Source organism: Gastrolobium bilobum, unplaced genomic scaffold, assembly GCF_033153095.1.
Source record: "Gastrolobium bilobum isolate Gb01-03AN ecotype WA unplaced genomic scaffold, APGP_CSIRO_Gbil_v1 utg284707, whole genome shotgun sequence".
NCBI classification, from domain to species: Eukaryota; Viridiplantae; Streptophyta; class Magnoliopsida; order Fabales; family Fabaceae; genus Gastrolobium; species Gastrolobium bilobum.
Window position 1 is genome coordinate 27,315 of NW_026897967.1, and position 14,292 is coordinate 41,606.

General features: G+C 30.8%; 2 protein-coding genes across 3 annotated transcripts; one reads left to right on the top strand and one right to left on the bottom strand.

The window, feature by feature from the left end:
- The first annotated feature begins 2,929 nt into the window (after positions 1 to 2,929).
- Positions 2,930 to 5,535, top strand: LOC133311868 (cytochrome c). 2 transcript variants are annotated; one of them, XM_061512995.1, is made up of 3 exons: positions 2,930 to 3,160; positions 4,757 to 4,894; positions 5,175 to 5,535. In XM_061512995.1, the coding sequence occupies exons 1-3, from the start codon at positions 3,049 to 3,051 to the stop codon at positions 5,210 to 5,212; spliced, it is 288 nt and encodes a 95-aa protein (XP_061368979.1). In that variant the 5' UTR covers positions 2,930 to 3,048; the 3' UTR covers positions 5,213 to 5,535. The 2 variants fall into 2 exon arrangements, with proteins under 2 accessions (XP_061368979.1, XP_061368978.1); XM_061512994.1 differs by having other exon boundaries at positions 4,757 to 4,890.
- A 5,278-nt stretch (positions 5,536 to 10,813) lies between these two features.
- On the bottom strand, positions 10,814 to 11,625 carry LOC133311871 (ethylene-responsive transcription factor ERF021-like). Its single transcript, XM_061512998.1, has one exon. The coding sequence runs from the start codon at positions 11,623 to 11,625 to the stop codon at positions 11,056 to 11,058; it is 570 nt and encodes a 189-aa protein (XP_061368982.1). The 3' UTR covers positions 10,814 to 11,055.
- Positions 11,626 to 14,292: the final 2,667 nt, after the last annotated feature.

Here is a 14,292-nt window from a genome sequence, read left to right on the forward strand (position 1 = left end):
ATTTTGACACATGACACATTTGATTTTTTTTTTTAATCTTTTATTAAGTGTTACAAGTTTTCATAATATTTGGTCTTATTTTTCTTTTTTTATCACTTTATTTTCTTCTTCTAAGAATAGTAGAATATTTATACATAGTTAATTTTCTAATAGTGTTAAGGAGGGTTGTAGATGGAAAAAAAATCACAAAAGAGTTAAGTGATTGAAAAAAAAACACATGTATGCAAGTGATTCAAAGAAATATCAAAGAGGTTTTTTGAACTTTACCCTTTTAACTATGCATTTTCGGTAAAGTATAGTTATAATATTAAAGTTATATTTTTTTTCTCTCTTCAGAAGCTATCTGCTAAAATGAAAAAAGTATAACTTTAATATTATAATTATATATTTTCAAAAATATATACTTAAAAACTGCTCAAAGAATGTAAGTGTTTGGTAGGAGGTGAAAAAAAAATTTCTTAAAAAAATGGGATAAAGAAAATTATTTGCTTATGTTTGGTAGTGGATGAAGTAAAAATATGGTTGAAATTTTTTTTTTCCCATCATTTGCTTTTCCCATGGGATGGAAAAATTAACACACATCATCAATAAAATTAACTCAATATTCCTGAAAAAATTTGACCTATCAAACACATTTTAGTAACTTATCCAAGAAAATAAATTTCTCATCATATTTTTTAAAATTATTTTTTTCAGTAAAAAAAATTTCTTCTACTGAACACCCCTAAGTTTGTGTAAAGGACAATCTTTTTTTTTTTTTTTTTTTTTTTTTATCTGCAAAAAAAAAAAGGACAATCTTTTTTTCTTTTTTTTTTGATAACAAAAGGACAATATTTTTCCCTTGATTAGAGCTGTCAAAAAGGGTTCAAGCCCTAGGGCCAGCCCATTTAGCCCAATGTTAAGCCCTATAAAATTTTAGCCCTATATGTAATGAGGCCATTTTAACCCCCATCCTCTTAAAGCCCTCTCATTATAGGGTTAGGTTAGGGTTGGCCCGCAGGCTACAATATTCAACTCAATTTACATAAATATGAATCATTTTTAAATGTGACATATCTATCCTTAGCATTAAAATGTGAAAATTACATAAATATGAATCATTATTAAATGTGACATTATTAGAAAAGTGTCAAATACTGACATAATTTATCGATGAAAAATATTTCGTTCGAAAATAGTGACAATTTTTTTGACAAAAATCACATTACGTCAAAAATAGAGACGAAACAAGTGACATAAATTTTTTCGGAAAAATATTCAGTCAAAATTCTTGATAGAATTTAAATTCCGTTGGAACTTTCAACAGAAATATTTTCGTCAAATTTTTCAAGGAAAAACAATTCTGTCGAAAATTTTCAATAGAAAACAATTCTGTAAAAAAATTTGTCGAAAAACATTTTCGCCAAATTTTTTTACGGAAAACATTTCCATCAAAATTTTAAACGAAACACATTTCCAGTGAAAATTTTCGACGAAAAATATTTCCGTAAAAATTTGTGACGAAATTTTTTTTTGTAAAAAATGTTGACATAAAATTTTTTTGTCAAAATTCTTTACGAAATCTAAATTTCGTCAAAATATTTGACAAAAAAAAACATATTTGTCAAAAATTTTGACGAAAAATATTTTCCTTTAAATTTTTAACGAAACACATTTCCATTGAAATTTTTTTGTACAAAGTTTTGACGAAAAATATTTCTGAAAAAAAAATTGACGGAAAAAAAAATTCGTCAAAATTCTTTATAGAATCTAAATTTCGTTAAAAGTTTTCGATGCAAATAACTTCGTCATATTTTTTGACGAAAAAAAATTTCGTCGAAATTTTCTACGAAACACATTTGCATCGAAAATTTTTGACGAAAAATATTTTCGACAAATTTTTTGATAAAAAATATTTCTATCAAAATTTTCAACGGAACACATTTCCTTCAAAATCGACGGAAGTTATTTCTGTAAAAAAATTTGACGAAAAACATTTCGACGAAAAAAATATTTCGTCAAAATTCTTTACAGAATCTAAATTTTGTCGAGAGTTTCACAAAAACATTTACCTCAAAATTTTTGAAAAAAATATTTTCGTCGAAATTTTTATTGGGACACATTTTCATCGAAAATTTTGGACGGAAAATGTTTCGTCAAAATTTTTGACGAAATTCTTTTTTACGTCAAAACTTTTGGTGGAATTTTTTTTATCGAAAATATTTAAAAATTATGTTCGTCAAAACTTTTGACGGAAACTAAATTTGGTCAAAAAATTTGACAAAAAATTATTTTTGTAAAAAATTTCATCGGATAAAAATTGCGTTCCTTTCAATGAAAAGTATGCAAACGAAAAAATATTTTTTTGACGAAATTTTTTGTTGTTTGCAACGTAGATTTGTTGTAAAAAATATGATCTTTTTTAATAGTGTAAAAAATACATAAAAAATTTAGAAGTCCCGCGGGCTGGTCCTAACCCATAGGGCTTTGGCCCGTGTGAATCTATATCATTGTGGATTTTTTGGTCTTGCGGGTTTTTTAACCCTAACCCACTTTGGCTAGGGCTAAATGGGCCAGTCTGGCCCATTTTGACAGCTCTACCCTTGATTCAATGATGATATCAATCACACTATTATTTAATTAAGAATATCACCCAGTTTCTATCGACATATTTGTATAATTAGCTTTGGTTTCTTCTTTTGGGCTTTTCAACCCAAGGCAATGCTGATGTTAACTTTCACATGTACAATAAAATGCCTACACAAACTCAATAATATTCGCCCAAATCACGTGACGCATGCCAAACTTGACCTTCGCCTAACGCTAACGCCACTGGTCATAAAAGAATTGGAGCGCCATAAACGGTCCACGTCAACGAAAAAAAGTTAGGGTTGGCTTAATAACACCGTGGCGAACGCGTTCCACTTTCCCACCCTCACAGTCACAGACACCTATATATATATTCTTCACAACTCGTTCTTAACCGGTTTTTCCACGCAATTCTCCCCATTACTCGCTCGCTTTCCCCTAACTTCTTTTTCTCTCGCGAGAAACAAACACCGTTCACGAATGGCGTCGTTTGATCAGGCACCTCCCGGCGATGCCAAGTCCGGGGATAAAATCTTTAGGACCAAATGTGCTCAGTGCCACACCGTTGAAAAAGGTGCAGGCCATAAGCAAGGTCAGCTTTCCCTTTCCCTATTATATATACACTCTCTTTTTTCATCCGAGGATTTTTTTTTTAGTTTTGATTTTCGGTTGGAATCTCCTTTGGATCTCTATCTTATTTGTTGAAATTAAGCAAAATAATCTTGGATCCATAAATTTGACCGGTAGCTTTACATTAGCCTTATTCTTCTCTCTTCATGCGTTATGTAATTTGTGTGTTTGTCTTGTAATTGTTATTGTGCCTTTATTGGTGCACAAATTGTTTATTTCTTCTGAATAATCTCCCTAAATATCATTTAATTGTTTGTTTCTATTCTGTCAATTGTCTTCTTGTCATAATTTCGGTTTAACTGTGGAGAAGTTGGTTGAAACTTTGCAAGAGCAGATTGTGCGTGAAACTTATATAAGTAGCAGTTTCAGTTCGATAATACCATTGGATCCTCAAAAAGTAATTATTCAGTTCTACTTAAAATTTAAGATCGGATGCGGTCGATTGTACGATTTCGATTGATTTGGAAATGGACTGCATCTATGATGCACTTAAGTTGTTGTAGATATCTGGGGGAGATACCTATTTCTGAAGCTTAGGAACTGAAGTTTAAACCTCCTGTTACTTTGTTCTTGTTCTTTCATGTGATAATATTTGGACAAAGAGAATTATTCATCCTTGAAACAATCCCTAGTTCGTTTGAAATGAGAGAATCTTATCAATTTAAGGATTTAATACCTATTAGAACAAGAAATTAGGACATAAGATATACTCTGTTAACCTTGTTAACCGATGGCAAGATAAAACGTGTATTTTGGTTCATGGAGAAATTCTTGGATGGGAACAACCTACCTTAGGCATGTAAATCAACCTTTGGCATGTGTATAGTTATGTTGGCCATGTTAAAAGTACAAATATCTCCATTTGTACAACTTTTAATATGTCAGAGATTGATTTGCCTGCCTCAAAGAATTTCTCTGGTTCCTGCTGTAGCTTTTACTATTATATTAAAATTTTTGGAATTATTATTTTAACAATTTCGATTTCAATGGGTAGTGTAGGGAAAAATTTAATATGCTCCAGGCCCACCATTTATTCAATGGTCCCTTTCTATAAATGGAAAATTTTCTTCCATTTCTACCCTTTTCTTTTTGATTTTTCCCCTCTCCGTCCCTCTTTTTTTTCCATTTTGGGGAGGGACCACCATTGTCCCGGCCCATAAAAAGTCTTCTCGTAGTGTAGGACCTTTAGGTGATTTACTATTTTAATTTTTCACTTTTTTGCAAAAAAGAAAATGAAAGAGCATTTGCAAGGACAATATTGTTAATACATTGATTTCCAATTTTCAGTGCTTGTGAATTGTGCTTATTTAACAATGTGATTAATTTAGTAACCATAGCTAATTGTACTTTGTCACTAAATTATACATTGTGTCCTTGTCCTAATAACATGGTTTTACCCCTTTCATTATTCTGATGCTCATATGATCATACTATGCTGCAGCAGTTATATAATTTTGTTGTTAATAGTATTTTGTTGCCTGTATCAGCTATTCACCTCCTTGAATAATGTTGTTATCGATTCTGAAGACTAAAATATTTGCCTTGTTGACAATATCAGGACCCAATCTGAATGGTTTGTTTGGAAGGCAATCAGGCACTACTCCCGGATACTCCTATTCTGCTGCTAACAAGAACATGGCTGTGATTTGGGAGGAAAAGACTTTGTACGATTACTTGCTTAACCCCAAAAAGGTACAATATAAACTAGTATTTCTATATTGAATGGTTATTAATCACTGATTATTCGAGTATGAGGTATACTTGACCAATATTCTCTTGGAATAAATGGTAAATAGTAATCATCATGTACACCCTACTTTATATAATTTTCTATTATGGGATTTAATTTTTCTACTGTAGACGGGGGAGTGCACTTTTAAATAGTATGGTAGTAAGCTAATATTGCAAGGGGGCATTGAGAATCTTTCCGCGGCAATGTGTCACTGATCTGCGTATTGTGTTATGCTTTTGTGCAGTATATTCCCGGGACAAAGATGGTATTTCCTGGTCTTAAGAAGCCCCAGGAACGTGCTGATCTTATTGCATATCTGAAAGGATCCACTGCATAGTGATTATATTTTCATACATTCAATTTGGCAGTGTGCGTTTGAAGTTCCAGAGATTTAATTATAAGACATTTAGTTCTGCCGTGCAGTTAGTACTGTATTTTTGGCAAATAAAGTAGACTACATTTGTTTGCAATGCTATTTTGTTCATTTCGCATTGCTTCTCAAGAGGCTGCCGTATATTGGCTGGTGTAACGCTCAATCAAATTATCTGTTGAAAGTTGAAACATTCTTATCAGTATTTGATTAATTGAGAGCACAATTTGGTACTGTGCTTAGCTGAATTCATTTGTCTTGTAATGTTTTACTTTGGCTTGCACTAGCTGAATACTGCACTAGTATGGGAAACGGGTAGTTGAGGTTAAACTTCCCCTTTCCGTCCCGGTCATTTCTCATTCTCTCCAAAATGCAACTTATTTAAAAATAAATAAATAAAAAATGCAAGAAAATCATAAAAAGGAAAAGCCGAAGAGGATAAAGAAGCTTTCAATGCTTTAATTGACTCAAGGCATTCAAAGGTGCCTTTGATGGCAGAAAACTCAGCAATGGCTATTACTGTTCATGTCCCTTGGCCTTCAACCTTCTGCTTTTAGGTTTTAGGTTAATATAAATTAAATTGGTTGGGAAACCAAGATGGAATTTGGTATAAGTTATTGCTTGAATTTGAAAAATTACAACAAGCTTAATAAAAATCAACTATGAATTTTTTTTATGAAAAAAAAATATTAAAATTTTTAAAAGGTACGCGGTTAACCTTAATCCATAGGATTTTTGGTCCAAGTAGAATTAAATTATTATTTGTGTTATGGCCCTGCAGATTTTTTGGGTTAACTCACATAAGCTAGAGCTAAATTGTTCGGGCTGTTTTGACAGCTTTATTTGATACTTTTAATTAGTTTTATTATATTTTATAGAGATTGATTGGATCGAACTTGAATTTAAAATCAAGTGGACAATAAAAAAATAATAATGAAATTGGATAATATGAGTTTTATCATTAAAACCAATTTATTTTAAGGGTTTAGTATTTCGCTACCATGGGAAATGATTTGGACTTTGGAGAATACAATACAAAGTATTTTGAAAAAATCCATGTGATAAAAGAGATGTAAAATTTCTAAAATGTGTTGTATTTTTTATTCTTAACCCAAAATGATATAATTTTGAATTGTAGAAAATAATTTTATTTGTATAACATGAAAAATACATTTTTCTTAATTTAATCTGCAAAAATTTCGTTAACTCTTTAAAATTGATTTAATTTGATATGCAAACATTCCTAAAGTAAAAATATTAATTAATTCCGTTGTTTTGAGTATTGGTGATTAGACTTTGGATATAACATGAGTTTTGAAGATTAATTAAGGGTTCGTTTTTTCTGCAAGTTACTGCATATAAGTTATCTGCAGTAAGCCCAATATGACGTCGTTTTGGGGGCAGAAATCATGGTATTTTTGTTATTTTAATTTATTCCAGAGTTATAATAGTCTTTATATTTATAATTTTTTAATATTTCAATATCAAAACGACGTCGTTTTGAAAATAAATGCAGATAACTTATCTGCATTAATTTGCAGAAATATTTTTTCCATTAATTAATTAGACTTTTCAATTTTATCACTTATCATGGATTCCAGTTCATATTTTATCACGTGCACCGAATTGCAAAATTACTTTCAAAATATAATTTCTATTACAATTTACTAATCCTGATCTTTATCCTAATATGCGACTCCAAGATTTAAGTTTGAGTGCTCCTACGAATCCTTTAACTTCGCTGCTCGGACGAATATCGAATTTCGAGAACTCTCGCGGCTCCCTTTGCATACTTATCCTATGATGGACTCGGAAAATTAGGCAAAGAAGGCAAAATAACTAATTATAATGCTACCACATAAGTAAATGTGTAAATTTTTATATTTACCCATAAAAATACAATATTATAGGTTAACGAGTTTAACTTTGATTCTTTATAATGAAAATTATGTTTATACTATTATCAAATCATATAATACTATACTACAATAAGAAATTAAGTGATATAATAATTATATTAATATAGAAGTAGGGGCAACAGTGGCGTAGCCACATTGGAACCAGCTAGTGCCTTGGCACTGACTGGTTTCCAAAATCAGAAATTTTTTATTTATTTTCAGTGACGGTAAATAGTTTGCTTCTTTCTTAACTGCTGGTTTTAAAACTAGCTTCTTTCCTGGTTGACTAATTTTTGATATTAATTTTTCAATTTTTTTGGCTTCGTCACTAAGGGCCAAATCTTTATGGATTATGAATTATATATGGTATTTTTAATAAATAAAAAAATAGTGCGGGACTTAGGGGCATACGACCCTAGGATCTCCAACCTCCAATGTTGTCCGCCCTTGTAATTGTCAATCTTGCCTAAGCCTTATTTAGATTTACGATATAGTTCTATTACTTGCACAATAATGTCTTCTTTTTTTATACTATATCCTCCTAACACTTTACATCAATTACTTTATTTATAACAATAATCAATAAATAAACAACTAAGCATATATTATGTTCGCAGGTGGCACACTCTTGTTGCACACACGTGGTTATTCTTATTATTTCAAAGAAAAGCACTTCCGTTATAGCCTCTTCTTTTCACAAATAATGATGTGAAATTTTACTCACCTTTCACATGAAATATTATCTCTCATTTTCTTTCACTTCGATTTTCGTACTCCACTTTTTTTTTTTTCTTGTAATAGTGAGACCCATCTATTTTCTAAATACAACATAAGATAATTATCTTATATTAAATGACACTAATAAAATCCAATAATGATTGTTAGAAATGTGACAGTGAAAATGTCAATGTTAACTTCGTTACGAAAGTCATGTCCGCTAGGGTCCATATAGATTTGGCCGGCTAAGAAAATGATTTCTACGTTGTTATTATTATTAGTCTCCTCTTTATCTCCATTTTTTTATTATAAAGAAGTCATTGAACAATCTCCTTTAATTGGTTACGTAGAAGTAAAAAAAGTAAATATAATAAAAAAAAGACGAAGACGTCAATGGATCGTGGAAATTCTATATATGAAAAAAATGAAGACAGTTTAAGTTTACAATTTTTTCATTTATAACTCCAACAACTTTAACTATATATTTAGGGAAATATATTCTCAAAGTACATTATTACAATTGTAAGAATTGTAAATAAAAAGTTGTAAATGTAACTCTTTTAAAAAAAAAATTAATGTAAAAAGTCAACATGTTTCTATCACCTCGATGTGACATGTTAAGCGTCATTTCAATCCAAAATTTTAAGGTTTTAGGTGATGGTCTTTTTAATACCTTATATAATTCTCTAACACACCCTCTCACGCAGGAGGCTCTTGGGCTTGAAGCGTGGATATGACACAAGTCCATTATTGGTCTGTCTTGTGCTGCACAAGTCCATTTTTTTTGTCTGCCTTGTGTTTTTCTTAATTCCACCTGAAATTGAGGGCGGTAAGAATCGAACTCGTGACCTCGTGGTCCCTGAAACTCTGATATCATGTTAAAGAACCACTTTAACCCAAAACCTTAAGGCTTTATGTGATGGCCTTTTTAATACCTTATATAATTCTCTAACATGACAATAGGCTACAAGCACTATTCTCAAATACGCGAATGTAAGTCACACGTGTTAAAACTTAATAAAAATGCTTTTTAATAAAAATGGATAAAAATGTTGCATAAAATAAACACATGCTTTTATATTTTTTCTTAGACCCAAATATTGAATTGGGTCAATTTTTAACCATGACCCAGAGATGTGATGATGATTGGATAGTGGAAAATGAAGAAGACCAGAAATATGTAGACAACTTAGATATAGATGAGGAAAACTTGGTTAAAGTTAAAATGAGGGAACTTATGGAAGGTCATGATTTGGACATTTCAAATTTTGTAAATGAAATTGTTACAAGAGCAAGAGAAGATGACATTGAGAATATGTAATTTATATAAGATAATGTGTTTAATTTGAATCAATTGATATAATTTAGGAGTTGTTAAATTTTATTCTTTTAATATTTTGGAATTTCGTTATAAGAATTGTTAAACTTTAAGCTTATATCTTGTATAGTTATCTTTTAATTATGAAGTTGTTCATTGAATTTTGAGTAGTGACTTATGTGATTTTTTTTTACATATATATATAGGGCTTATCATTTCTCAAACTGCCGGAGATAATTTTATCTCCGACTACTAAATCATAACTGTACAAAGATGGATCAATGATGATAAAGGAAGAGAGAGAAAAACGTAATCATAACCAATCAAAGTTGAATCAATTAATATAAGGAAACAAATAAACAAAACGACGTAGTTTTAGGGTGGCCGGAGATAAACCTATTACAAGCTGCTTGAGAAATGTTTTTCCCATATATATATATATATATATATATATATATATATATATATATATATATATATATATATATATATATAAAAGGGAGGTTATATTTACAATCTCTTTTTGCTTACAACATCTTTCAACCGAATCTGAACCGTTGATTCTGTCAATCTAACGGTTATAATTTATTGGATGACACTTATTAATTAATTATTAATTTCCCATAAAAAGTTTAACACAAGTGTTAAAGGATCATATCCCATAATTTTGTATCTTGATGTTAAATAGTAGAAACTCTATGTTCCGTGTCATTTCTACGTTTTTACATTTCTAACATCCCATTTTGTCTTTATGTGGAAACTCAATTTTGACAACATTGGCTATAAGGGAGTGTTTGGTAGAGGATATATTTTTCCATGCTCGCGAATCATAATTCACAGGAATATGGTAGGAAAATCATTTTCCCGGGAATGTTAACAAAAAGCTATTTGGCATGCCAAATTATTATCGATATTTTGTCCCAAAAAAATTGTAAAATTTTTTCAACACCTAGGATTTCAAGAATATCACCATTTGATGGTACATTCTTGAATAATATTTTGGAAGAACAAATATATATAAAACAAAATTCTGGAAAATCATATTCTCGAAAAAAAATTCAGAAACCTTATATCAAACGTGGGTAAATAAAACTAGCACTATCACTTATCCAGTAATCTCAAAAAATTCTCCCTATCAAATACCCCTAAGTAATATTTGATTCAAAACAAAGTCCTTTGCCTGTTGCATTTAACAAACAAATAAACCCATTGAACACGACTCGCCTGGAATATGATTTAGTTTTTATTTTATTTTATTTGTTGCTGTTGGAAAAAATGACCCAATGACTTAAACCCAAAATCGACATGTTATTAATTTGATTCTAATTAGCAATGCATTAAAATAGATGTAGTAAAGAGGAATTTGAATAATTTACATGAGATTATAGGTTTGAATGTTAATGTCACCATAAAAAAAAATCTTCATTCAAGTCTAATTTAATTCAATTTTACATATTTAGTTTAGATTTTATTTTTCCTATACATGGTGTGACATAACCCGTGAGTAAGGTTGGCAAAAAGGACTCGGTTCGGTAGAGCGGGTTGAGTATTTTCATTTTTTTAATATAATATAGCTTTGGGCCAGCGAAATGGACCGAGTTTTGCAGCATTCTCTCAAAATCAAAGCAAACTGACTTAATTTTTTACGGATTAATTGCGGTGCCTTCCGGTTTTTACCACCTCCTGTGAGCATATAAAACAATACACAAATACATACAAGTAGATAAGCAAAAGATAAAACAAATGGAATATATAAAATATGCACTTGACCAATAACAAATCTTTTTGCTTCATTTTATTGGACCCTAAATCAAGGGTTCATTCAATAGTCCCATAAGGACTCATGCTGTATATCTTCCCATCCACTCAACTCTAAAACATCATCACAATAAAGCATCATAGATGACTCATCAAACCCAAAATTGGGTGCCTCTGCCATGTGCATCCACATCTTTGGTGAATCCAATGGGAACTCATTGATGGCTTGAATTTGACTCGGTGACAACCCCACCCTCGCAGGAACCACGTTATCCTCATTGTTATTATTGCCACTTCCCTCACATGATGATGATGATGTTATTGGTCTTTTGAACTTCAATGCTGCTTGTTGAGCTGCAAGTTGAACATCCTCGGCTCTAGAACTTGCTGGTCGTGGCAGAGTCTCAGCCAATTCAGGAAAGTTAAGCTTTGCAGCGTGTCCTCTGAAGTGCAAGGATGCTACATCATATGCTGCTGCTGCCATTTCTGGTTCCTCATAACTCCCTAACCATATTCTTTTTTTCTTACCAGGTTCCCTAATTTCTGACACCCATTTCCCCCATTTCCTCTTGCGAACCCCTCGATAGGTTGTTGGGGTGATGACACATTCTTGCATGCTGCTTGTTTCTTCCATTCAATGGGTTACTAGTGAGTGTTATAGAACAAGAGAGGGAGTGATGGGATCATATATATGAAGGGAAAGAAGAAGAAGAGCTAAGCTACCTCGTGTGGTTACGTAAGTGGGGAACATGCTGTCAGCTGCAGTGAGGGGGCAATGCTTACGTTTACTTGGCTTTTGTAATATTGAATTTGGGTGATGTCACATGGTAAAGTATTTTCAGGACTTGAATTTTAGTCTTTGCATTAATAAATCCTTCAATTTCCCTTGTGTTGTATTTTGCATACAAATTTTAGCGAAGGGTTATATTGATAATTTTTTTTTTAACAAATTAAATTATGTCTTACTGATAAAATTTCACTCAATAGAGTGTCTTACCATAAGGCATAACGTAGTTTGTAAACAAATTTTTTATAAATATAATATTTTTCTATTACTTTTTTAAAAAAAAAGGATATTTTTCCGTCCTTTCTCATTTTCATTGGTTTTAAATTTTAAAGAAGAGTGTCTTATAGTCAATGCTTGATATCAAAGCATTGAGATATGATATAAATGGGTCACATGGCTTATTAGGAACCTATGATCAGGGTTAGACTTGACCTAATATATTCGATAAAATAGAACAGGTCTAAACTTTTAAAAAAATTTATTTAGAAAATAAGTTATATTCCAAATTTTACTAGACCTGACCTACATGTTTATAGGCCGGCTTATATCATATTATTTATTTTAATTTAAGTAAAAATAATAATAATTATAATTGATAAAAATAATATTATTGTATTATTATTTTTCTAAATTCTATATAGATATTGAAGGTTTGATATTCTTAAATAGTCAACATGGTTTGGACCAATTTTTTTATTTTTTAATATAGGTCAGGACAGGTCTGTAATTTAGTTTATATCAAATTAATAGACTAGGTCAAACTCAAAATATTTTAAATAGGTCTGACCTATTTAGATCAAAGTTTAGCTCGTTCAGCCAATTTATACCTCAGGGAGTGCAAATGAAACCAAGAGCTATTTAGCATAAAAGAAAAAAAATGAATTTTGTAAGATTCAAAAGAATGATTTCTCAAATTAAAAATGATGTTTACCAAAAAAAAATGATGATTTTGTACCAAAGCGTGTAAAATATCCTATTTTTCAAATTTGAAGAATTATACATGAATAATGAGTTAAATGTTAAATTTTTTTAAAAAAGAATTGCAAAATCAAACAAACGAAAAAAAACAAACATTATGTTCTGTTTACTAGGCTCGTAAGTATGCGCTAAAAAGTAAACGGCGGTGCTCCATTTACCAACCACCCAACCACATGGTTATAGTTATATTAACATTTTTATTTTGTTTAGTTTCTTCTTCTAGAACATGTATAACTTCTTTCACTCTCAAATTAATCATTGGAGGAATCAGTAAAAGGAGATTCTTTTAGATTCTAAATAACATTTAAGCACAAAATACAATGCCATAATATTGTACCAAAAAGAAATATATGGCTGGCAGGGAAAATTTCTTGAGTATAAGAAAATATAGCGACAACTATATAGATCAAAAATTATAGAAAATTTAAGGGAAATGAGGAAAAATAAGACAAAGGTGGGATTCGCTTTGTTGAATATGAAAATCAGAATGAGGAGCTTGAATAAGATAAAAATAATAATGTGCACACACACAAAAATGACTATATATGAAACGAAATATACACCCACAGAAACGAAATTCAGATTCCAAAATTTGCTATTCTTCTTCATTAGTATGGCATCTTTTTACACATTGACAACATTTCATTTTTTTGTATCGATAATAAATTTACTTTCAGTCTAAACTATTTTTAAATTTCAGGATATAAATTTTCAATTCCTTTGAGGCAAGTTGAGAGTGAAAGTGGAGATGTATTGGGCTCCATTATGGCTATGGCGGAGATTTGACAGAGTAACAGCAAACTTTAAGTGATGGAGAAGATTATCATTTTCATTAGATGAAACCCTTTAGCTATTTATAAGATGTGAGAGATTAATTCCCTTTTAGCATAGAAAATATAATGCTATAACCGTTAGTAGACCCTACTATGGTATGAGATTGTGTGACACTATGACCCTTGAGGTGGATAAAATTATGCATACATGAAAAATATGAGGCGACACATATATTGTGGAGTCATACACTTCATATGTTAAGTGTTTGAGACTTTGTTGGGCAACAATTTGATCTAATCGGGCAAGCTCATCCGGCTGGTTCAAAAAAAAAAAAAAAAAGTTGTATTAAGAGAAACGATGAAGGATTTGTTTTGAATATGGTGTTCAAAACTTTAAAAAAAATTCTATTCATGTTTGAACTGAAAAAAAAAAAAAAGTTTTTTTTTTGTGGTTGTTATGCGTTGCTTCATTACCACAGTACCTGACGGTGTTCGCGTAAGTACATTGGGACGGTGGCGCTGTAGTTTTATCTTTCCTGAGGTACATTTCGTGAACATAGAAAGAGACTGACTACCCCACGGAGCGGTGAAAGGACAGAATGTATTCCTATTCTAAGGGAGAACGGAGAGCGTACGGAAAAGTAAATATAAGTGGATAAGTTAAAAAAAAGAATGATTTTCTTTGTTATTGGCTGTTTGATGATGAATGATTGAAGCGCGTATATTTAATTTTTTTTTTTTTTTGTAATATCTTTCTTTAATA